At 35.6% G+C, this 24,500-nt stretch overlaps 2 protein-coding genes across 11 annotated transcripts in view; one reads left to right on the top strand and one right to left on the bottom strand.

The window, feature by feature from the left end:
* Positions 1 to 3,114, top strand: part of AVEN (apoptosis and caspase activation inhibitor) — a 98,687-nt gene extending 95,573 nt beyond the window's left edge. The window contains exons 5-6 of the mRNA XM_082058598.1: positions 1,349 to 1,709; positions 2,670 to 3,114. Coding sequence (XP_081914724.1) covers positions 1,349 to 1,709; positions 2,670 to 2,782 — 474 coding nt within the window. The 3' untranslated portion in view covers positions 2,783 to 3,114. The remainder of the gene's footprint in view (positions 1 to 1,348; positions 1,710 to 2,669) is intronic.
* Positions 3,115 to 3,188: 74 nt separating this feature from the next.
* RYR3 (ryanodine receptor 3) overlaps positions 3,189 to 24,500 on the bottom strand; it is a 242,759-nt gene continuing 221,447 nt past the window's right edge. For all 10 annotated transcript variants that reach the window (XM_082058587.1, XM_082058594.1, XM_082058592.1 and 7 more), the window contains 15 exons: positions 23,853 to 23,911; positions 21,540 to 21,708; positions 20,828 to 20,914; positions 18,300 to 18,497; positions 17,563 to 17,693; positions 14,758 to 14,800; positions 14,079 to 14,206; positions 13,125 to 13,185; positions 11,888 to 12,034; positions 10,104 to 10,238; positions 7,949 to 8,105; positions 6,779 to 6,843; positions 6,568 to 6,668; positions 4,904 to 4,955; positions 3,189 to 4,112 (listed from right to left, as the gene is read on the bottom strand). In XM_082058587.1, coding sequence (XP_081914713.1) covers positions 4,017 to 4,112; positions 4,904 to 4,955; positions 6,568 to 6,668; positions 6,779 to 6,843; positions 7,949 to 8,105; positions 10,104 to 10,238; positions 11,888 to 12,034; positions 13,125 to 13,185; positions 14,079 to 14,206; positions 14,758 to 14,800; positions 17,563 to 17,693; positions 18,300 to 18,497; positions 20,828 to 20,914; positions 21,540 to 21,708; positions 23,853 to 23,911 — 1,629 coding nt within the window. In that variant the 3' untranslated portion in view covers positions 3,189 to 4,016. The remainder of the gene's footprint in view (positions 4,113 to 4,903; positions 4,956 to 6,567; positions 6,669 to 6,778; positions 6,844 to 7,948; positions 8,106 to 10,103; positions 10,239 to 11,887; positions 12,035 to 13,124; positions 13,186 to 14,078; positions 14,207 to 14,757; positions 14,801 to 17,562; positions 17,694 to 18,299; positions 18,498 to 20,827; positions 20,915 to 21,539; positions 21,709 to 23,852; positions 23,912 to 24,500) is intronic.

The following is a 24,500-nucleotide window of genomic DNA, read 5'->3' as shown; positions in this document are numbered from 1 at the left end:
ACCCCTTTGCCAGCACTGTCTGTGACTTGTTGGCTTTAAACAAAATGCTTCGATGTGCAGCACATGAGATTTGAAGGCAGGTATCTGTGTGTTTGACATGGAATGATTGCACTGGCTTGTCTATTTGCTTCTCTTGTTAGCAGCTGTTAAAAGCTTGCAGCAAAATTCTGAAATTGCTTTCCCATTCTTTTCTGTTCATTATTTTAATTAATTGTGATATATTCTTCTAAATAGCCAATATCAACATAAATGTTTATTCCATGAATCAAACTTGCATCTGTGTTAGAACAGGTAGAACTGTCAATCAAACAGGTGAAGAAAATGCATTTATGCTCTGGTGAAGAAAAAGAAAGGCAAGAGAATTTTAAGAAAAAAATGTTTCTTCAGACTGTAAAAAAGAAAATACTCATAAGCGCAAATGAACCAACAAGACTTGAGTGTAAAACCAAAGTTCTTAAAAAAAGATCTACCTGCTTAATCAAGGCAAAGAAACATGACCCTTACAGAAGAAATTTTACTTCTGTTTGGAGTTGCACAAAGTCCTTTGGTGACTGACACAACTGCGCTGTTTCTCAAGAGAGCTCAAATATGTCTGCAGATGTGGTGTCTAAGAGACTCTGCAAATAAATGTTACTTTCAAATACAATTTTCTTCTTAAAAGTTGAAGACCATGACTAGAACTCTTATCAGGGTTATAAAGCATGTGTTATGACATTTAATCTTTCTCTTGTAATTCCGGCTGGTGATGTGGTCGTAAGATATGCCGCAGTGTTACAAATGCCGGGGCATCCCGATAAAATCAGAATGTGTTCCGTGGTTAACTAATGAGTTGCCATTTCTTGTTTCACTATATGATAATGTTTTGTAATTTGGTAACTTTTTTCAAAATATACAGCTATATTCTATAACTAAATGACTTTCAGTGACCTATAATACAGTGTGCTTTCAAGAATGGCATTTTGGAGAGAAGATGTAACATGGCATAAATTTTCTAGCCAAATTATGACTTCAGTAATTCCAAAATTCAGACTATTAATGGGATTTCATTACAGAACTAAAGAAAAGTAACTCTCCAGGAAGTGTTTGTGAAATAAAGGAACTTGTTGATATAGCATTCAATCTCATCTTCCATAATGAGGGATAAAAGGACTTTGTATTTTGTAGTTGTTTCTGTACAAGCATTATCAAGATAACTTTAGTTAACATTTACTTCTGAATTACATTCTGCTGAAACTCATTGTACCTTCTTAAGTGATCAAATGCAGGAAATATGAATTACAATCCAAATTAGAATGGTGAAAGTGGGGTTACTCATTAGAAAGACTCAAGTTCGTTCTTGTACTCTTAGGCATCAACACCCGTAGAGCTCCCACAGATGAAGTCTAAAATCATTGAAGACAGCAAGAGGAGGGAGCTGCTGTTCCGACAGTCTCTGGCTCAACGTGAAACTGTTCTGGCCTCTCTTCCTGTTGGTGATTCTGTTGCTCCATCAGAGCCTGGAAGCAAAAATGCTCCTAGGACAAGTGCAGGAGAACCATTTCAGGGAGCTCATCCACCATCAATGCAAGAGACTGACCATTTGGATGAAGAACTAGATATTCTCCTAAATCTAGATGCTCCCATTGATACAGAAAACAGACCGGTGTCAGGAGCATTATCCTACAACATAGCAGCTGAGAAAGAGCTGAAAATGAATCATAAGGAAAATGGTAAGGTTTCTCTTCTCCTCAGCATGCCCTTATTTAATTTCCATTTCTGTTTTGCTGATGTTTCTGAACTCTCAATTAGCCAGTCATCAAACAGTACTGCTGCCATTACCTCTGTCATACTGCCTTTCATTTATCTGGGATTGTTCTCTGACCCATTTGTTCCTTTTCAATTTTAACTCCCCACTGAACTAAAGTTTCGCCATTGTCAGTTCATTTTAAGTATTAAGAGAAATTCTTCTGCAGAACAGCACTGGTCTTACGATTCAGCAATATTTTAAATTAAAAAAAAAATAAATGCACTGCTGGAGAATTTTAGTGAAAGGAAGATAAAATAAAGTTTTTATGTAACACTATCATCAGGCCTTAGTTCACTGTGCTAATAGTATACAGAAGACTTGACAGCTCTTTCTGATGGCTTGTTAGAAATCCTGTTTTCACACTTTACTAGTATTGATTTAAAAAAAAAAAATCAATTTAGTACGGAAACAAAACATATACATTTTTATACTTCAGAAAAATTGGCAAACCCTTTTGTTTGCATTCCTAGCAGTTATACTAGCGTTTGTCAGTTACGATGGAGATGGTTTGCTGTTTCTCCCCAGTCTACAATGCTGTAATTTTTAGCATGTCTGATTTTTTGTGTATGATTTTCCTCTGCAGCGGGCAGGACTGTGAACAGAGAAGGCGGGGGGGGGGGTGTCACACAGAACCTGCTGCAGCCCAGGCCCTGCCTCCTTCAATCAGACAAGCCACATTGCTCTGGTTGAGCTCATCAAGCTACCTCTTGATTTATTTATTTTTTTTAAATTGTTGCTACTATTTTTGGAATATGACTTGCTGTACTTCAAGACAGAGATTAAATAGAGTCAGTTGTGCATTAAAAAGCAAAATGATCCGGGACAAAGAGCTGGTATGGAATTGTTTCTAGATACTCAATTCTGTTCTTTTCACTTTTTCTAGACCCTTTAAAACTAGACATGCCGGAAGACAAGGGTACAGCATCACAACAGAGTACATCTAAAAACGTTACTGAGGAAGAGCTTGAAGACTGGCTGGACAGCATGATTTCCTGAAGCTCAGATTTCTTATATGAATAGTTGAATATAGCAAACATTAAGCAGGAAATTCAATCTTCCTTTATCTGCTCATTATCTTTTCACTTTGTTCGGTGTACGAATAGCTGGTTTTCTTTGCTAGCACCTAAATTCTGTGCAACCAAAATTCATTTAGATGCGACTGAAAATTGTTTAAGACTAATATTCTTACAGAGGTGTAAAATTTATGATGAAATTAATTAAGGGTTTCTTCGCTAATGATGCATGCCACAGCACATGAAGAGCACATTTATTTCAGCTTGTACTTCCTATACGTAGTCCTTAAAATAAAGCTATGAATGAACAATGAATACGTGTATTTTTAGTCACCATCCTCACGCCACATCTCCATATTGTAGAAGAATGAGAAAGAAGACAGCAAAGGTAGTATTTGGTTTATAATACTTTATTGCAGTGGGCACTTTTTATTAGAAGAAAAAATGCATAATCCTAGTAACTTCTACTTGCAGGTGACCATCGAGCATTGTTTTGTTTTGGCCTAAGATTTTAATTGTATTCATTTTGAAACAGTGTATGTCCTTTAACAGCAGCATCTAATAAGCTGTTATTGAAGGTAGTATATAAACAAACTTCAAGTGTAATTTCATACAGAAAGACAGACAAGCAATAATGGATCTGTTCATCGAACACTAACACAAAAAGTTTGCATAGCTATGTCTACAGAGGTTTTAAGGCACTTAATGTTTCAAGGTTGACAAAGTGTTTGAAAATGTATTCTTTGCTTTAAGCATTTCAAGCTGTATCTTAATACATTCACTAGCAAATACTGGGGGGGAAAAACTGAACAGCAGTTAGTTAAAGTATCTTTTCTGAGGCATGGCCTCTGATGTTCAAGTTCTTAAATATGTCTAATGTGCAATTAAGACACCTTTTAGCCCTTTCAAGTGTACTGCCAAACACTGGGTTAACGATGTGGTTAAGAAGTTGTTATAATTTCAGACTGTGTTTGAACTGGAAGGCTTAAGTTCATCTGGCATAGTTTTTTCTTTTCTCATTAAAGTTCCAACAGAAGACCTGTTCATATACAGTAGGTACAAAAAGCTTATGAAATAGTGTCAAGTTGTATATATGTCTTGAAGTTTAAAGACGTTTAAAGCAAATACAAGCCGTGAAATTACACAATGAGAATAAAGGAAGTTTTTTTGTATACTAGATCTTAACAGTTCATCAATAAATTATTTCTTTTGTAATATTAGCCAAGTTGATCCTCATACTGTTTCCGGAAGCAGTCCCCTGCTGGGAAGAAATCCCAGCATCTTTCTTGGTACATCTTCCACACAAATGACTCCTAAAAATGATAAAGAGTATTTATTTCAACAGACACCTTGCAGTGAGTGCTCTAGAGAAACTTCTACCAGGAACCAGGTACAGGGCCTGTTACTATGGAGCAGAACTGTGAAGACATTGAAACTCAAGAACATTTGTGAAAATATTGTTCTGCACTTTTCTTGATTCAGTACTACTGACATTTAAGACCTATTAGAAAAATTGTGTAAGTGTAAATTTCAGCCTAGTTATATCAGAGCAAACATGTCCACAATCTGTATATATAAAATGTGGTTTAGTTTGCTTGGAAAACATTGAAGGATAAGGTACTTCTGTAGTGCTTGCTTAACAGCTGCTTATTTGAAAGAAGATATATTCCATCCTATTTATTTACATTTAGGGCCTAACAACACTAAACATAACATACACACATCCGTATACCTATATACCTATATTTTTATATATATATATATGTATGTGTGTGTGTGGATTTAGGCTATAGTAACTACTTAGTCTTTTGGGAGTAAACTACAACTGTTATATTTCAGGGTTTCATTTCAGAGATAAGATGACAGTAAGGTTACTAGTAACTGACTTCTGACAGTTCAGTGCTGGGCAGAACAACACACTTCTGCAGCTCATCCCCTCCCTGTTTTTTTTAACCCTTCATTCTCTTTTACATGCAGAAGACATGCATCATCTCCTCTCCTTGGTGGTACATCAGTTCCACCTTGTGGTACACAACTACAAGGCTGGAGAAGATAAAAAAGCTGCACTATAATCTTAAGAAAAAAACCATAATTTTCTACTCACCTGACCAGTATGCTCAGTTTCATCCTTGTTAATGAGATACATTAAAAAGAACCTGAAACAAGCACATAACGTGGGTATTAATGCAGAAAAGGTAACATCTCTGCCTAACGTCTCCTCGACTGGGGTAATGTGAGGGAGATTACACCAAGCAGCAAAGTAAGGATGTTATTATATTAGGTGTCTAAATTGCCTATGTTAAAGGAGAAAAGTTTTTCCTCCAGCACTTCTGTGGAAGTGTGAACAGATGTAAAATCTGTGGAAGTAGCAAAATGTGATTTAGCATTTTCTTCATTTCAGTGCTAGGAGCAATACCTGGTTTAGGCATATGCCAACTCCTATACACATATGTTCCACCATCTCACCTTGGAAGAAGTTACTATGGAGACTGTGCAAGAAGTCAGAAGTGTGACAAACACTCAGCTGCACCAAGATTTTCAAATGCTTAATGCCATACAGCTCATAAGCTGAGCCTATGTGAGCTACCTGGGCTCACCCAAACATGGAGAGTTTGAAGGGATGAGGACAGCTGTTGAGCACTAGCAATGGTCCGTTTAAATGTAACACAACTCTTGGTCAGCCACGTTTCATGCAGTGTATTTGGAATTAAACTTGGTATGTGCTTTCGTTGTAAAGTAAGGACTTTAATTAGAGAAATGTTAAAGGGCAACCAGGTTAGAAAGATTGTTCACTGTATATTCTAATATTAAGGAAATGGCTATTTTTTAATTTACTGTAAATTACATATTCGCATATACTAGTTAAGCAATTTAATATAGTAAGAAAAGCTTGGAGGTTGTAGACTGGTAAAACTGTGGCTGTTAATGGAAATTTGCCTCACAAAAGTAATGTGCATTGATTTTGCAGAGTCAGTTGCTATGCAAGGAATAATGCGCCTCCACACCAGGAGGCTTTCAAAAATTTAGCTGCAGTATTCCAAAGCCAGACTAATAGATACCACCAGCTCAGCTCCTTTGGTTCTGCTGGCACTCATATAATTATCGTTATTGTATGAGTAACCAATGCTGCCAATTTAACTTTTAAAATATCCTCTTTGATCTGCTCTGTATTTATTATACTAATGGAAGTAGAAAATCACTGTCTCGGGAATCTGGGCAACAAGCTAAACACAACTCTTGATTGCTTCAAGGTTTCAGAAAGCTGCACTGTCACTGAAGTATAGGATTAGACTTGTACATTATTTTTCGTAGCTTATTTTTGAAGAATCTTGCAGAAATGCATTCTTTTTTTTTTTTTTTTTTTTTTTTTTTTTAATCTTGACATTTTGGTTTGGGTTTTCTTTTTGTCAAATTGAGGCTAATTTTTAATGGTCTCGTCAATGTTATCAAGCCCTTAAAAGTCACAATCAAAACTTCCAAATTGAAGCAACTTATTAAACTGTTCTTCCCTATCATTCCACATATCTGGGTTTCCTTCCAGAGGAATAAGGAGTTGGTGTGCCTTCAGGTCTCATTCCACTAAGGTAGTTCATGTAAGGTGATCACCAGCAGTGTGGAGCAGAGGAGGGGAGACCAGAAAGGAATGGAGATATTCCTTAGTTCTATGGAATTCTGTCTTAGGATTGTCAGCAATGTGTGTGTGTGCACTAAATTACTCTGGAGCTGAGAGGTCTCTTTATCATAATTCCAGTAGTAAAATATACTTACAGGTAGTTTGCCAAGTTGTGTTCTTGCAAAGTATGTGTTTCAAAGCCATGTGGGGTTGTGTCAAAATAGTCATTGCCGATTCCACAAATAAAACATTTGGTCTGGAAACACAAGTTGTGGTTACAAAAGAATTGTAACTCAAAGACACTATTTTAACTGGTAACAATCTAGATGAATAGAGTAGTAAAAAATATAATGTGCTTACTCATACCTCCATATCTTCTTTCACTTGTTCTTGCTGGTCTCTTAATTCACCAAAAGCATCAATAATCAGACCTATTTCAAATGGAAGATTAGCAACACTTTAGTCCTTAGCAATTTTCATATTTCAAGTAATATCTGTCAGACATCCTCTACTGTCTTTGGAGGTCAGTGTAGTTATGTCTAGGTTGAACAGTTCAAGTTACTATCTATCAATTTCCAGACATCTAACATTTGTTTACACTGCACTCTTAGCAGGAAAAATTTCTCTTACGAAGAAGTACCATCTTGAGAGTGGAAAGGCTTCTCTGTACTTAAATTTTGGTCAATTTAAGCTTCCATGATCTCAGCTCTTTTGTTCCCATGACAAAAATTCATTTTCATCTCCTTCTCATAGAACTCTTGTATCCCAACTTTTGTTCAACAAAGACAACTCTGCTCCTGCAGCCCCTCGGCCAGTTTGGGATCCTGCTTCACATTTGAAGCATTATTCCTCTGCTTTCTACACATTAAGAATAGTGCTGGATCATTAGCAGGACTAGAAGTATTCATAAGTATTCCTCAGTGCAGATGGATTACATTTTTTCTTTGCTACCAGACTGCCATAAAACAGTGTTTTTTTGCCTAACAGTCTTAGGTTGATTTATACAATGAGTGTTGAATACTGACAGTCATTGAAAGGAGGTCTCATCCTCTGTAAACCCATTAAAACTGCAGATCATTCTCTAAACAAAAGAGGAAGTGGGTACGTGGCCGTGGTGACTTTCTCCCTGTCCTTTCCCCTTTGCAATGGAAACATTTCCGTTCCCCAGCCAGCTGTGGTGGTTCCAAACCAAAGGTGTGACACAAAGTGCCTACAGCACGGCTCCCCGAGGTTACATGGTTATTACAGGTGGAACAGTGATCCTGCACATGCTGTGTCATTGCTGGGTAGCTGTCAATGTGTTCATAGACACCACAACCCAAGTAAGTTCTGTTCCTTGTGCTTTGTGTAGTACTTGGGACAATGCATTATTTATTAATTAAGTACAAAATTATTACTTTCAGAATTAATTATTTTATCAGCTCAGAAATAAGTCTTCACCACAATACTGATAAATTTACCTCAAACACAAACATAGCATTGCAGAACTTCAGCAAACTAAACTCCAATAGTCTCTGCTAAGGTAAGTGACTGTACCTTGAATAATGGCCAGTAGGATAACAATCACAAAGAAGAAAAACGTGATGTCAAAGACAATTCGATACATTTCATAAGGGTCTCCAGCAGGATCCTCAATCTCATCTCCAATGCCACCACCAGCTCTTACACCCACATACATGTGAAACAGGTAACACTAAAAAAAAGAGAGGCAGATTACAGGTATATTTACCATAACAGCTGATTGTGTTCAGGTTTCGTGTGGTTTTTTGTTTGTTTTGTTTTGAATGATTCTGCAAGTGACAGTAACAAAGAACACATAATAACATTCCTCACATGTCACATACACTGCACCAAAAATCTGTTATTTTAACTAATGTGATTACATCTTCAAGTGCACTTGGTAAGAAGGGGAGTCGCATCACTCTCTCCTCACTCCCTAGGACTTAACTTACAGACTAAGACCACTTGGGGGGCATTTTTCTTGTATCTGTTACTGTATTCAATTATATTCTACCCCTTATATTAATGCCTAAGGTTCTAGCTTGCTCTGAGTAAGCAGAGGACAAGTTTTAAAATCTTGTAATGGAGTTTAGAAATTTTGGCAAATGTGACATATTCACTACAGGTAGATCTATCTGTGTTGAGGTGTTTTCTGGATAATTTCATTTTGCAATACTAGATATCTGGTTTAGTATACTATGAATTACTTGTGATCTGGGAAACATAGCCTGTCTTCTATTTGATACGGAAGAAAGGACTTTACAAAAACGTTGCTGTGTGTCATATATTTTGAACATATAAGTCTACGTGGAAAAAAAACGTTAAAAATCTGGATATTTATCTATGTAAGTATATTAGAATGGAATCTTCTGCTGGAGTGCTAAACTACTGATATTCCTGTATGAATCACATACAGAATCTTGTAAAGCACCTTCAGTCACCATCTCTAAACCAAACCGGTGTTCTGAAGTCACTTGAGACAGCAGTGCTTGTGTTAAATAATCATAAAACTTCACAAATTTGATCTTTCATAAACAAATGCTAAACAGAACTATACATCCATTTTTATAATGCAACTTTATTTTTGGCGAAAGATGCTGGCACTAGTTTAATCATACTTAAAAATGTAACTTGGAATTGATTTGCCTCCCTAGGTAGAGTGGTTTATAATGTAATATAGTTTCCTTATTCCAATTACTCCTCCATCTTTTTTATGACCAGACCATTGTATCCAGCTGGCAGAGGGACCAGTTAAATGATAATGCTTAGGCAGTTTCCAGAATTCCTCTCATTTGCACATCTGAATTGCACTCAGTGTTTGAAAGAAAGTTCAAGAATAGGGAAGATCATTTTGTGAAGCCTATGACACACCTCTGTTCTGAGGTACTTCATTCTATCTTTGCCATATGACACAGGACAGAGAGTAACTATTCCATGGAAGAAATGAGCTGGCCACAGAGTCAGAAAATTACATTTTTAATACCTGAATTTGTGCTGTTCTCTTTACACAGTAAGAAGATAAAATCCTCTTCATATCATAAAACGTACTGTAGAGTATCTTTTAATATTATATAAATAACATTCTGTGGCAAAAGCTGGAGATCAGAAGGGAAATTAGTAGCATTATATTATCACCCATAATAAGTTTTAATTTCCCTCTACTCACCCTCAGCTTCTTACTTCATGTCTGAATTACTAATTGGAAGCAGTTTGGAGCATGGTTTTAGAACTAGTGCTAATAGCATCATATACTTCACGTAAACTGAATCAGGATTGGGAGAGCTTGCACACTTGGAAACATTGGAAACAAACTGGGTTTATTTGTGCTACAACAACACAGCTGTTTCTGCATGGCTGACCAGTTTGTAATGAAATTTCCTCCATATAATTTAAGATTTGCCGTCTTCTCACGTGAAAGAGTTGCAGCAAATCACAATCTGCAGTATTTAGCAGAAAGTCCAGAATATCCTGCTATACTGGTGAGTGTCATCTATCTACTGTTAAGTTTAAACCAGCAGAGAATGCAGAGGGCATTTCAAGACTATTCACATTTTCAAAATTACATATAGCAAGAAGAAGAGACCCATGGATTTGAGAAAAAAAGCATCTCTCCTTGCTTATCATTTTATCTGAAGTATCCCTTTGAAAACTGAAGAAGAAATTTGAAGCACGCTAGTGATGTTTTAATTACCGTCATCATGTCATCACATTTCATGTCTGGTTCATCTTCATCTTCGCTTTTGTTGTAGAATTTGCGGAAGAAGTTGAACGCCACAACAGTGTAAAGATACACTACTACAGCAAGGAGTCCTACAGTAAGCACAAGCTGTGAACGGAGACATGATATGAAAGTAGGTTTTAATTTCATTTTGTCCGAAGAGATATGATAGCTCAGTGCATTAAGTATTGGAAATGTATCATATTGTACCTTTCCCGATAAGGAAACTACAGAGAGCAGTTAGGGCAGCTTTGAGGTCTCCCTATTGCTTGGATCAGTGTAGAGGTGTCACTTTACCCTGCTCTCATGTGAAAATCAAAGGGAAAAACTGTACCAAGAAATTGAGGTTATTTCCATCTTTCTGAGCTATATGCATACAAACTATGTATCACTGAAGCAAAGTTTCCACTCTTTAATTTAAAAGTGAAACTCTAGTAAATTGAAGAACTGTATATACAGTGAAAATTAAATTATTAAAAAACCCCTTCAGTTAATTTGATAAATAATTTCAGCTGGGCCTTATTAAGACTTATCATAGTCTATTTGCTGTTCCACAGCTGGTTCGCAAAGCCATCTATACAGTGGATAGAACCCTTTTTAGATAACCAAAGAAAAAGTAATTTTCCAGTCCTGCCTTTAGGCAAATAAGATCCTTAGGTGAAAAAGTTCGTCAGTTAATGAGACTAGATAATATTGGTTGTTGGAGCTGGTGAAGGTTCACCTCTGGAAAGGAATAACTGAAGGCTATCTATTTTTAAAAGTGCAACAGTTGATATTACTCTTTTAAAATAAATGGAAGAGTATTGAACAACCTGATTGTCAGTTTATCACTTTCTGCAGATATGTAAGTATGCTCCCACAGTGAACATTTACATTGAAAATATGCAGCTGCCTTTCAGTGTTCATAACTGCTAGCAAGAAAAGCAACAGGATTAGAAAAAGTAATCTTTCCTTGTTAACAATACAGACTCAAAGCTGTGCTTTTGAGTTGAAAGAGTTTTGAGTATTACATATATGAAAATCTCAAAGAAAAAATATCAATCATTAAAGTAAAATGACTTGGGTCATCCTGGAGGAAAAAGAAGGGGATAAAACCAGAGATTTAATTTGTGTGATGACACTGAAAACATTCTCACATTTACTACTTTGGAAACTTCCTTTTCTAATAAGGGAAGAAACTTCCATTGGTCAATTTCTGCAGGAAAAACACAAAGGATATGTCAGAGTTAAGCCGCGGGGTTTTGTTGGTACGCTAGCTTATGCAGAATGATTCCCTGCATAAGTTTCGGCAATTAGTTCTGGAAGTGGATTTTAATAATCTGATTTTTGCATGACAAAGTGACATATAAACATTTTCTATAGTGTGAAATGCCCACAGCTCTAAAGACACTGAAATCTCAGTGCCCAGTCATTATTTCTGCTGTAGCTGAGGATAGATTGTGAATTCTTATTAGTTATCATCAATCAGTTCATCATTGAGCACAGAGGAGGAGGTGCTTAAGTCTTAACTCCTATTCTTGTATTTTTCTATTGTGACAAACCTTCTTTAGCTATCAGCACTCTGTGGGTATAGATTATTATCATTTCAAAGGATTTAACATGTATTAAATGTGCTGCAGAAGAAACAATAGGATCTGTTCTTTAATTCAGTCATGATCAAAATGGATTGCATTCCAATATTTCGTAGGTACCAAACAATTTTTTCCAGTACTGTTACAAAACACATTCATTTTCAAACCTCTGTATGTAGCACTAACCTGTTTGCCATTGTGAGTGACTGAAGACAAGATGGTTCGCAATGTCTTGAAACCCATGGCGATATCCAGCAGGTGAGCAGCAAAAAAGAAGTTGTTGTAGTGCCCAAGGATGGACATAGTCGTGTACCAAGCCAAGTATAAAAACGACTGCAGAGAAAGTGCACAGTGATGAAGTGTTAGCAGGTGCTAATGTGCACTGTCGGATCCAGAATATAGCTCACTCCTAGTCACTCACGTCATGAAATAAAGTAATACCATCATGATCTGATTGGAACCACAATCTGAATGTAATACCTGTATTTTACATGTTCAAAAAGACTGTCCTACTCTGTCTTTTTTACCATCTTCACTGTTCATTTAAGGAGTGTTTATTGCTTAGTTATGCTAATGAGACCTCTATCTTATACATTTAAAGGCAGTCTTCAGCATATACGTTATTAACATCAAAATCCCCTACCTTTAAACTGTTTTGGTTGGAGAGCTTGCTACACAATACTTTAATTTTTCATATGCATTCCAGAGGGGAGAAAATATATTGTATTTCTCTTGAGACACTTCACTCTGTTTAAGTCTCAGACCATGTCAACCAGGACACCCAGAAAACCTGACACATAAAGCAGCTTGTGCTTTCAACAGGCAGTGAACCTGAAGCCACTTTGATGTGAAAGCTCTTATTGAAGAACAGTGGCTCAGTTTGCTTTACGGGCACAATGAATTTATACATCTTCACTTGATTCACCTCGGCCTTCTTGTTTGTTTGGGAATGCTCAAGAGGATGCAAAAAGAGAATTCACACACACAAAAAAAAGGGAATTTTAATACAAGCATGGTCCTTTCAAGTGAGGAGGTATGAAAGAAAATAATTAACCAACCATGGCAAACACAGGCTTCAAGAATAAAAAATGATAACTTTCTGTAGACTGTGCTTTATTTTAGAAAAGATAGCTTTGGTTGCTAAACTGATTTCTACAAAATTGAATGAATGTACCATTAAATTCCAAAATGCTGACATTGTATTAATAGTGAGGAGATGCATACTGCCATTTGGAATCAAAAAGACAATTATCACATAAATTAAAGCAATTTCATACACCACAAGCCATAAAAAAATATTTTAAAATGGCTCTGTAATGCAATATTATTTGTGTATGTTTGTTTAAAATAAAAGCAGATGGTGGAAGACATACAATCATTCTTGGATAAAGCAAAGCATAATTTTGTAGGCTAATATACTCACATTATCAGTGAAAACAACTCCAAGCTTCCAAATGTGGTACTTTGTATCAATGGAACTTAACCTAGGAAATACAAAATTTTTGAAATGCATCAATGTCAAAATTAAGTAATTAATTCTCTAAGTAAAAACAACAAACTAGGATTGGTGCTTCACATTTATTTGCTGAAGGTGGTGATATACATTACCTGTTTATTTTTTGAGTGATGTAGGTGCTTCATTATTCAGAGACTATTCATTACCTCTACGTACACACACAGTTTCTAAACCATTGAAACTGGTGGAGTCATTTCATTAGAAGTGATACTGCCATACTCCAGACTTACAAAAATTAAAATGCTTGTCAAAAGTAGCAAAATTTGGAACCCAAATTATTGAATTCAAGAGACAAGTTGTTCTGTCTAGTGTAATCTGTTGCCAAAATTACCGAGAGAAAAGTGGATGCCTTCTGCAAGATTCCAAATACTCAGTTAGCCACTAGAGCACACGCAAATGGAAAACCTTCTGTGTGCCTCAAGTACCGAGGAAACCAAACTCTTGTAGGAGCCTAAATCATCTGGGACTTGGATACTGTCAAACTCTCATCTTCACCGATGGATTAAGTCAGGAAAACATTTTTTTCTAGATACCTGGCATCTACATATTTGTTATCAATACTTTTTCTGTCTTTTCGTTTATATATTAAAATCAATGCTGCGTTGATTATTGTTTAAAACAAAAGATTGCCTGACTCAGCATCAACTCACGATTTTTTTCTGACTTAGATAACAGAGGTATAAGTTTATTTTAGAACAAACAAGAAGGTTTTTTGTTTTACTTCCACATTAAGAAGAATTCTCCATTTGAATTTTCCATGCCAAGGAAAACATCGCTACAGTTCCAATATAAAATCAGTTTTTATATTTGATGGTGCAGTTATGCCAACACATAATTTGTCTGTGAATCTCAAAATCATACCATGACACCAGAGATGCCTCTTCTGGTTCGCTCTCTTCCACTGGGCTAAAATCAAGGGCACTTTTGTCCAAACCCAGAAGTTCTGCTATGCGCTCTGCTCCGTATAAGTCTCCGTACTTATTAATAACCTAAGAATGTAAGAAGAGAAACTTTTGCTTTGAGAAAGACCTTGGTGACATTCACCCTACTTTAAAAAAATACTTAAAAAAAAAGTCTCTCACAATTAGCACTACTATAATAGTCAGAACTCCCAGGAAGCCAGGCAGGAGGAGCATAAAAAAAGGAAAATAGAAGCATTAAAGGCTATTATCTAAAAGCTTAAGTATAATTTGCCATCATTTAAGCTGGCATGTTTTTCTTTTTTTAGAGGGATGAGGGGGCTTTGTATCCTAAAGATGACAATGACTGTAAATTAGACCTGTGTGCCTGATTGACAGCACAAAGTTATTTTGAATGCCTGAGTCTGGGAAGGAAAGCACAGCCTTGTGTCTTCCTCCCTCCTCCCACCTACGCTGCAGCTGCCTGTTCACCAAGACACCACAACGACTTCCATAAAACAAATTGCAGTTCTCAATTATTTGTATATTTATGTGTACAGAAGTATATTACACAGATACCCGAATTAACTGACTAGCAGATTATTGCTGTGACTAACATAATAGAAATATAAAAAGCCTACCTTTCGTTTTACAAATTTGTCCCAGTAATTGTTAGGAAAGGACCTACACAGATAAGGCAAAGATATTTCAAGTTATTTGACTTTGACAAGTTCTTTAACAACAACAACAACAACAAAACTTTAAAAAGTAGTTCCTGATCACTACAGATTCTGGTACAATTTAATTCAGTCACACACTGGACTTCGAATTATGAGGATAGTTTCTTTTACACTGGACAACAGCTATCATTAATTATAATTTGCTGCAAAATAAAAATCTCCCCCCCTCCTTTTCTTTTTCACATCCAAAAAGATGATGATTGGCTAAAAAAGGACAGTAGGCTAATTATTACCTAATGAGCCTAACAACTCAATAATAGTAGGGTACCCACTGTAATATCATTAATCTCCAAAATAAATACTTAATTGCTCCTAGCCATAAAATCAATACAGACAATGATTTTCAGGGGAAAATAAAAGAGGCTCGTACCATAAATGATTTCTAAGTTCACTGGATTACATTTCAAATAGAGGCTCAACACTTGGGAACTAGTAGACAGTTTGCCAACATAAAATTAAAAATCAGAAAATATTTTAAAAATCCTAGAAAATTGCTAAGATCATTTGGCAAAAACAGGAGGCAGTGGTAAGCCTGTTCTCAGGTTTATCATATTGTTGTTACTAGATCTGACATCCCAAAGCAAGACAAGGTAAAAAACATTTGTAATTCTAAGCTGCAAGACAGTTCAACTAAAGAGCATTTTGCATCATCTGCCTCTGAACAGCCATGTCCACACGGGTAATTTATAGAAAATCTATTGCCTATACAAAAGAGAAAGAAACAAAGCACTAAATCTTAAGTACTGAGATGTCAGGGTATCTTTTATTGAAAATTCCTGGATTTTTTTTCAGAGTAGTGAGCAACCATGATGCTTCTATAAGTAAACAGTTTTATTCAAGAGTGATATTACAACAGACACTAGGAAATACAGCAACTTTGACCTGCAAGAGAAAAGATAGTGTTCTCTCTTATCAGTAAAGCTTCCCTGATCTTCAACTGGATCATAAAAAAGTATTTTTCTTAAACTGTCTTATAAATAGCAGTGCTCAGAAACTAGTCATTCTGATGGTCTTACTGTATGTGATGTCAGTTTTGCAGAACGCCATTTAGCAGGAAACAATACAAAATTTAGGTTTTTCTCTCCCTGGATGTAACACTGAGTTCAGCAAATATGCAGCAAGGTAAAAAAGAAAAACAACTTTTTAAACTAAAGAACAGCATCAGTAAAATAAAAAAAAGCAAGTGTTAACATTGGAAGAATGAGATTCCAGAACACTGTTCTGCTGGGATGAGAGGAAAGCTTCCCAACTACTATTACATGCTCGACTTTTCTGAATTGAAGTTCTGAATGAAATTACTCCAGCTAAAAGCAAATGGTTCCAGTGACTCAGATGCTACATTCTGGTCCCACATTCTGTATTCTTTCTTTCCTTGTTTTCTCAGACTTTTAAGCAAACTATGTCTCTAATGTAGCCAGCTTGTGTCTCTTTTACCACAAATATCTAATGGTGTTGCATTTATCAGGGTACCTCTTTTGTTCAATAAATACACAGCACCAGGTACTCTTCAGCAGTGGTACCTGATGGTACAATACCTGCCCTAAACCTTGAGAGTCAGTTGACATCAGAGAGAAGGATTAATCTCCTTAAGTTAGCCTTAATCTTATTGTCAACTTCAGCAGATAGTGCACCATGCTGAGAACAGGCTGTACAGCATGTCGGTTGGGATAAGCTGACAATGTATCTCATTAGTTCATCCTTGGTTTTGCTTACTGGCTGTCTAGCTACTTTGCTATCAATAATTAACAAATTACTTAGAAATTAAGCAAGCTCTTCAGTTTCCCAATTACCTTTTACTGTAACTTTAAAATATGCGCTATCTGTATTTCCTACTGAAATTAAGGAAAAATTATTGAAATTCAAGTGTAGGAAAACAGAGCATTCAAGAATTTCTGATATTTTAGACATTCTAGTTTCAATAAAGGTACTAAGGGCACTTCTTATAATGTGAAAAAAATGAGTATGACTGATAAAATAGGTATTTTGGCTATTTGGCAGTATATTGTCACTCTGATGCATTTATATGATTATTATCTGCTGACTTGTTTTTATCAAATGCTTACTTATGCCTGCACATACTGGCCACAATTACTTTGTGACTTGTAAATAACTTAATACAACTTCATTCTTCTCCAGCTTTCTGTACTGTCCTTAAATTATGATACTATTAGAGAAAGACAGGAATCCAAGCCTAGGTACACTAGTACCAAAACATGATTCTAGTTGTTTTGATAAATTCTGAAAAATAGCCTGTAGATGACATTGTTTCCAGAGAAGAGAGTTGACTTGCTGTATTTCCCTCTGCCACTCCTACAGACTGTTGCAGCTTACTGGTATTTTTCTTTCTCTTGCCTACACTTGCTTGTATCATTCACTCACAGAACAGCAGATGAATCTCCTAAGAAACAGTGTTTGACTACTGAAGTATTTGCTAATGTGTACAATCTGACAGTAATTCCTGTCAGACCTACTTGAATTCTGGGATTGCTATTTTACACTAGATTTACTTCTCTTGTCATATAAAAATTTTATTAGCATGACACGGGAAAGAAAGGCAGGAGAATACTGCTGTCCAATATGAATGTGAAATAGAGTCACTGAAAGGGATGGAAGTTATATTTTTAAAAGTTTCTCAATAGTGAGCAATGGCTTAATGAGCTATGATATTTACAAATGATTTACATATAACCATTTAATTTTACGTACGGAGTATTTATAACCAGGCGATCCCACTGTCCTTTAATATCATCTTCAGATGGCTGTTCGGTTATGTACAATCCATCAAATTCCAGCTTTCTAGCTACCTCCTTTTCTCTCTTGAATACAACCAGAGGTACCTATGAAAGAGACAGTGGACATCTTTATGATGGCTCATATATTTCTAGAAACCATGATATCTACCTACAGTATTAAGTACTATTTATAACACTATATAAAACCAAACATCACACTAGCACCTCCCACAAGCAGAGCAGTGCCCCGTCAGTATCTGGGCAATGGTCATGTTGGAAGACAAGCTCCCCCTCCCAGTTTTCATTGCTGAGCATGACATTACACAGTATGCACTAGCCCTTTGGTCTGTTCAGGTCAGCTGTCCCAGCTGTGCCCCCTCCCAGTATACTCACTGGGGGACGCACAGAGTGGGTAAAGCAAAGATAAGGCCTTCAAAGTGCACAAGCACAGTTCACCATTAATCAAAAGAAGGTGGGTGTGTTACCAACCCTATTTCAACGACAAATCCAAAACACACACGCTGTTATGAAGAACATTAACTCCATCTCTGCCAGACTGAAGACAGGAGGAAAACATCTACATACTGAATAGCGAAAATTTTTAAACAATTAGGTAAAAAGAGGTATTCCAGTATTAGCTCCAAAGCTCACTTTGGGACACAGCCAATGTTCTTTAAAAATAGTAGATTAGTAATAAGATTCAGAACTTGCCTTCAGGCAATAGTATCCAATCACACAGACAAAGGAGATGATGGTATGAATAACTGCCAATGCTCTCAAAGCAGGTGCCATGTAACCTGTACTTTCTTCTAAAACAAAAAAAACCATGCCCTCCTCCTCTTCCTCTTCATCAAAAGAGTTCCAGAGATTAGAGTCTTCCTCTATTTCATCAAGTGGCTCTTCTGTCACCTGGGAGAAAGTCAAGCATATTGAAAACACACAAGAAACTTAAAAGCTTTTCCTTTACTAGAATGAAGTTTGCAAAGCCTGTTCATGGGAAGATGGTAGAGCATTAGCTTTGAACAGTAATGTCCTTCATTTTCACAGCAGAAGTCTCCACATCATCTCACATCACTGAAAAGAGAATCTAGAAAAAGCCAGTACAGGTGTATGACAGTTTACAAATTCTCATTAACAGTGCCATAGCAAAACCAAAGCAGACAATAAAAAAGTTATGCAAAAATGTTTTCTTGGAAGAACCAAGCACCGACAGGATTATATAATATGACTGAATTTAGGGTTTATTTTGTAGTCTGCATTGTTCCTGATTACTAGAGTCTAGAAAGAAACAAAGTCCTCATGTTATCAACTTGTATATTGTCCATAAATTTTTATTTAATGAATTATTTTAAAGCTAAAAATTAATAGTTATTCAGTATTTCATAAATACCCCAAGACACAAAGCTGACATACTGCCCTAAATTCTTCCAGTGACTTTAAAAACATGGCCTTTAAAATAAAGCCCTAAATATCCTACTTTTGACAGCTTTATCTTAAAGCTGAAGTCCTGTTCAGTCCTGTTTGGCTCCTGCTGACCTTTCCCTGTCTATGACAGACAGATCTGAACTGATAAACAACCTTTTGTCGTCACTCTGCAACAGAATGGGCTGTTGACTGTCCCACAAGACCTAAAGAGAAAGCACAAGAGTGGGGAGAAAAGGGCTGGCATAGACAGAAGCTGACATCTGCATATACCTTTGAAATACATCTTCTCTACCCATGTAGAATGGAAAGAGAGAAGCAAGAAGGAGCCTTAAATAGCCCTGATGGTCTTTCTCCTGGAACGGTGCACAAAAATTCTACCCAGTTTTCAAAAGCCTTTTGCGTCTTTATCTACCCCATCTCCAAGAGCTGTAGGAATTGCTTTTAAAGATATCTGAGATCAAGATTCAGTTACATCTAGACTGAATGTTCAGCCAGTTGCTTTTGTCTTCTCTGAAGTTTTTGGTTGTAAACAACAGAACTAGAAAAAGTAATATTGCAAAATGCAAGATTCATCAGCTTATTGCAACTTGTATGCTGTATCTAGAAGGGGATAATTAAAAGGGCTGGAGTCCACAATAAAGATAAATTAGGACTTTTCTTAAGGACTTCAAATCTGTAAGGAAAGGAAAAAAATTATGCTTTTAGGGGTAGGAGTTCTCTTTAGTTAATTCTACTCACTCCTTTTCATGGACAGAGGTTGTGAAGATTCTGGAATAAAATTAGTGAAGGCTGCAGATGTTCTGCTTCGTATCATTGAGTTATACACAAGAAAGTGAAACAACTCATTAGATTCAGGTAAAACTCTGAGATTAAGTTTTAAGTATGAATGTATAACCTTATTCATCAGTAAAATATATATATATATATATATATATATATGAACTGTATGAAAAGGCCTCTCTTTCTTTATATTTCTTCTGCCTGCTCATACCAATCAAAGTCCCATTCCCAGTATAAAAATAACCTTCATCACGACAGTCACTAACAACCATATTGGCAATGACAACAAAGAAAGTGGAGTGAATAAGAATAAAAACTGGGTTATACGCTCATATGGAAATACAGAATAGAAAAAAAATAGAATTGATGTTTATTAGAGTGTACTAATGAAAATATATGAAAAAATAAATAAAGCAAAAACTCCCTCCAAAATAACAAACCCTAGGCCTCACAGGCATGAAAAAAAATTATGAACAAATTAAGTATAACTAAAACATATGAACTCATCTAGTTAAACTAAGACATTAATCTGATTCTAAAATTATATATAAACTATTTCCCAGTCAATAATGAGTATAATCAGTAAGGTTCTTTAGAAAAAGTAGAAATATAATAATTGAGAATAATCAGGTGAAGTCTCACAGTATCTTTAAAACAAATGAGAGAAAAAAAAAAAAAGCAACAATTTTGATATTTTAGTTAGATTTCAAATTTCCAGTGACAAGATAATCAATCCAAACAATAACAGACTTATGTGAGTAAATAAAAAAGTGCCTACAAACACATGCTCAGCTATAAAGATGAATGAAATTAATCTGTTTTCATTCAGCCTGAGTAAAATAAAAACAGAATAGGTTTAGTATCACAAATTTTAGTTACCAAATTTATAATAATATTTTAACTACTTCATACCTAAATGCTTTTAGTTCGTGTTTGAAGGGCTTGCAATAATGACTTTACAAGCCTCAAAACCATCATTAAACATTCCTCTGGAAATAAGCAAAAAACAGTTAAGGAGCAATGCATAATCTTACCTTGTAAAATAGAAGAATAAAGTTGATGGCGAATGCAACAAATAGAGCAAGAAACCTTAAGTTATAAAAATTTCTTGCCAAGTAGTGCTGAAAGTGAAAAAAAAAATAAATTAGAAGTGGCCTGTAACTAGTATTAAAATAGGGAAAGTAGGCAGCACGGTTTCTAAGAAAGTAAATAAGTAACTGTGTTGCCTTCATACACTAGTTAAAATGAGCATTTCCTGGCAGCCTATTCTCCCATTTCATGGTAAGCAATATTAAAAATAATGGGCTTAAAATTGCAACAGGAAAGACTGAAATAGAACATTAAGTAAAATTTTCTAGAAGGAAGTCTGGAAAAGAAATTCTGGAATAAACTACTTGAGAAGATTTCAGAGAGTTCATAATTTGATGGTTTTAAGAACAAAGAAAAATGTTATAGAAAACAGAATTATAGTCTAGAAATTAGATTATGGAAAATAGGGAGCTCCTAACAAGGAGCTCAAGTATTTAATCTGCCATTTTGGACCAAGACAGGAGAAATTACACACACAAACTATTCATATAATTCCATGAAGTATTACAAAAATCATGAAGACTGAATACAGCCAGTCATTTGAAAACTCATGCCAATGTTCCTTTCGTGAAGTAATTTCTCCCTTCAATATCAAACAAGTGTTCTGTATTTCATAAATAGAAATTCTATGACTAAAAGAATTTTAAAGGAACTTACAAGCATTTTTGTTTGATAAACTTCCAAAGCTTTGAAGAAGTTAGCCATAACGGCCTCTGGTTTCTCAACTTTTTGGCCGTGCCTTCTCTTCTTTTTCTTTGTTTTTCCCTCTTCTAGCTGCTCAGCTTGTACTTCTTTTGCTTTATCTTGCTTCTCACCATCTTCCATGCTAAAAGAAATTTTGTTATCTAAACAAAAATAAACTTGCCAAACTTCTGTATTGTAAATGCATTCATTTAGAAGGAATTCTAATTCAGAAAGTTTGCCTTTGAAAGATAATTTTGACACTGGGAGAAAATTATTCTAAGTTAAAAACTTGAGGTAAACAGTAAACCCAGAGTTGTTGAGGGGAGATCAAAAGGGTAAAAAGCCAAAAACCAGGCAGAAGTTACTGTGCCAAGTGTGGATAATGTTTGCCAAAACCAGAGATGTATATATACACTCAATAGAAGCAACACAAAAATTTTAGGAGTTCATGTGTACTTTCTTGAGTTAGCTGGTTGCTAAACTAAAAAGAAGCTGAATTTGCATATATATAAAATAATGTTGAGGCATCAAGGTGGCTGAAAGTTTCAGGCATGAGGATAGAGAAATGCAGTATGTGGTTCACTTCATCACACTACTACCCCACCAGGAATCATATGATGGCTCTCTAAGAATGTGTTTATTTTCTAGCCATTTAAACTCAAATTTTTAAGCTGATAGAAGTTTTAATATTCTGCTAAAGGACTTGATAGGAGACTTAAACATGGCAGACAAGAAAAAACAACAAGGAATAGGGAAAAAAGTCCAATAAAATAACAGAGGTAGAAAAAGATCATGCTTATGGAAAATAAGAGGTGAAAAAGCCTAAAATAAGAACATGAGCAGCACAGGAGATTCTGGGTAAATTTCTAGATATTTACAAATTGTTTCACTGAACCACTGGTGAATCTGCTACCAGTGTCTAATCAGGAGATCAAAATCAGTCAATAACGAAAAAAACCCAGCAATTATATGATTTAACAAAACTTGTGAAAGGGGTCTTTTGACCCATCTAACTATGAACAAACAAAGCTACATTGTAACATGGTCTGGATAAAACAAGTTTCTGAAACTGCTTATTTAGAAGTTACTATCTTCATGCTGAGTAACACTCATCAACATGTTCTTCGGCCACATAGTACCAAAAAAAACCCCATAGAATGTTTTAAGTGCAGTTTTAAATTATTTGAAGTGCTCTAAACAATTATAATAATATGCTTAACATCCCTGTAGGGATTGAAGACAAATGAATTCTGTGACAATAAAATGCAAGAGGACTTGTTAATTGAAAAAGTATGTTAGATGCAGCCTGAAAGATAACAGATAGAAAATGAAAATATACAGAACCATTATAGATAATGCTGATGGTATACTTCAGATGCACACTTGTGTGACTGTACATGTATGTATACATATTCTTGTCCATGTAAGACATACATATATATATATATACATGTACGCATACATGTACGCATACATATAAACATATATACACACACAGAGGAGAAAAAAAAAGGATAGTTTTCAGACAAGCTAGACAAAGTGTGTCCAGTCCTAAAATGTTGACCCAAATGGCACACTTAAAAAAAAAAATAACTTTAGCAGATAAGAAGAGAAAGATGAGGCTGAAGTAAACATTTTGAACATGAAGCAAACTAGAAAACAAAGAAAAATTATGTATAGCTTTTGAATATGTAAGGATCTCTAGGAGATCTTTTGTTTGTGCCTACCAATATTTCAAGGGCATTCATCAGGCTGCAAGCCTACAATGTGGCTGGAGGTCCCTAAAGACAGCGTGGCCCTTATAGCAGGATGACTGGACAAAGGAATATATCTGCTGTCAAGTTCACAACTTGAGAACAGATACTACAGCAATGATCAAAATTGTTAGGTTAGTCAAATCTTGTGTTTCAGTGATCAACTATTGTTGCCTGAAAATTATAGTGGGTAGTAGGGAAAGTGTAAATAGCAGTAATGACAAGTTGCAGAGTATTTTTCAAGACTAGTGCTAATTTTTAAAGGTAGGTAGTTATGGGAATTTTTTAAAAGGCAATGGCCACAGATTTGTATATGCAGTTTTCAAGGGCCACAAAAATCAGATTACCGTTTTGTTGCCCACTGAGATGATCTGCCACCTCTTAGGGACTGTGATGCTTTTCAAAATACTGATGAGACCAAGTGAACATAAGTGCCGTGAGTACTGTGCATTGCTTGGATTCTTTCTGTCAAAATTATCTAGCATTTGCAAGTAGCAAGGAATTAAACAAGAATTGTGTAAATATAACTTACTCAGCCTTCTCAGCTTCTGCTTTTCTTTTTGTTTCAGCTTCTTTTGCAATTTCAGATATCTGCAAAAAGTATTTTAACTATCACTATAGATCCTTTGAAATAAAATTTTGGTAGCTTTAGTTACTGTTTTCTAAGAAACACATAAAATAATTACCACTTTTTTTTTTTTATCACTTTGCATTTTTCAAGTGTTAGATTTTTAAAACCAGACAGCTCAGAGTAGCTTTTAACAGTGAAAACTGCAGAAATTTTTCTGGTAGCCTTTTTCAGTATAGTGTTATATCAACACTGAAACTGGCCCAGTTGACTAAACAACTTAAAGGAATTATACGTGGTTATCAGACAGATTAGGATGACAATAACTACATCCAGATCATACCTTAATACAAAGGTCACACACAAAGACTCAGTGCAGTTACTGATCATGTGGGAAATGAGCATCAGTTTGCCTCATTCCAAATATGAAAAGAGGAATAAGATATCAATCAAAGCAGCAAAAATCTGAGAAAAGATCTGCGCAATTATCAGATATTACAAACCCCAGTTACTTTGTCATGATCAACTGATGCAACTGAAATCAGACAAATATTTAAACAGCTTTTACATATGCAATGTTTTCTTCAGCCTATCTTAGGTGGGTTGGTAGTT

The sequence above is a fragment of the Streptopelia decaocto genome (assembly GCF_964273445.1).
Source record: "Streptopelia decaocto genome assembly, chromosome: 7".
NCBI classification, from domain to species: Eukaryota; Metazoa; Chordata; class Aves; order Columbiformes; family Columbidae; genus Streptopelia; species Streptopelia decaocto.
The sequence above is the reverse complement of the archived record's forward strand: the minus strand, read 5'-3'. Positions and strand labels throughout refer to the sequence as shown.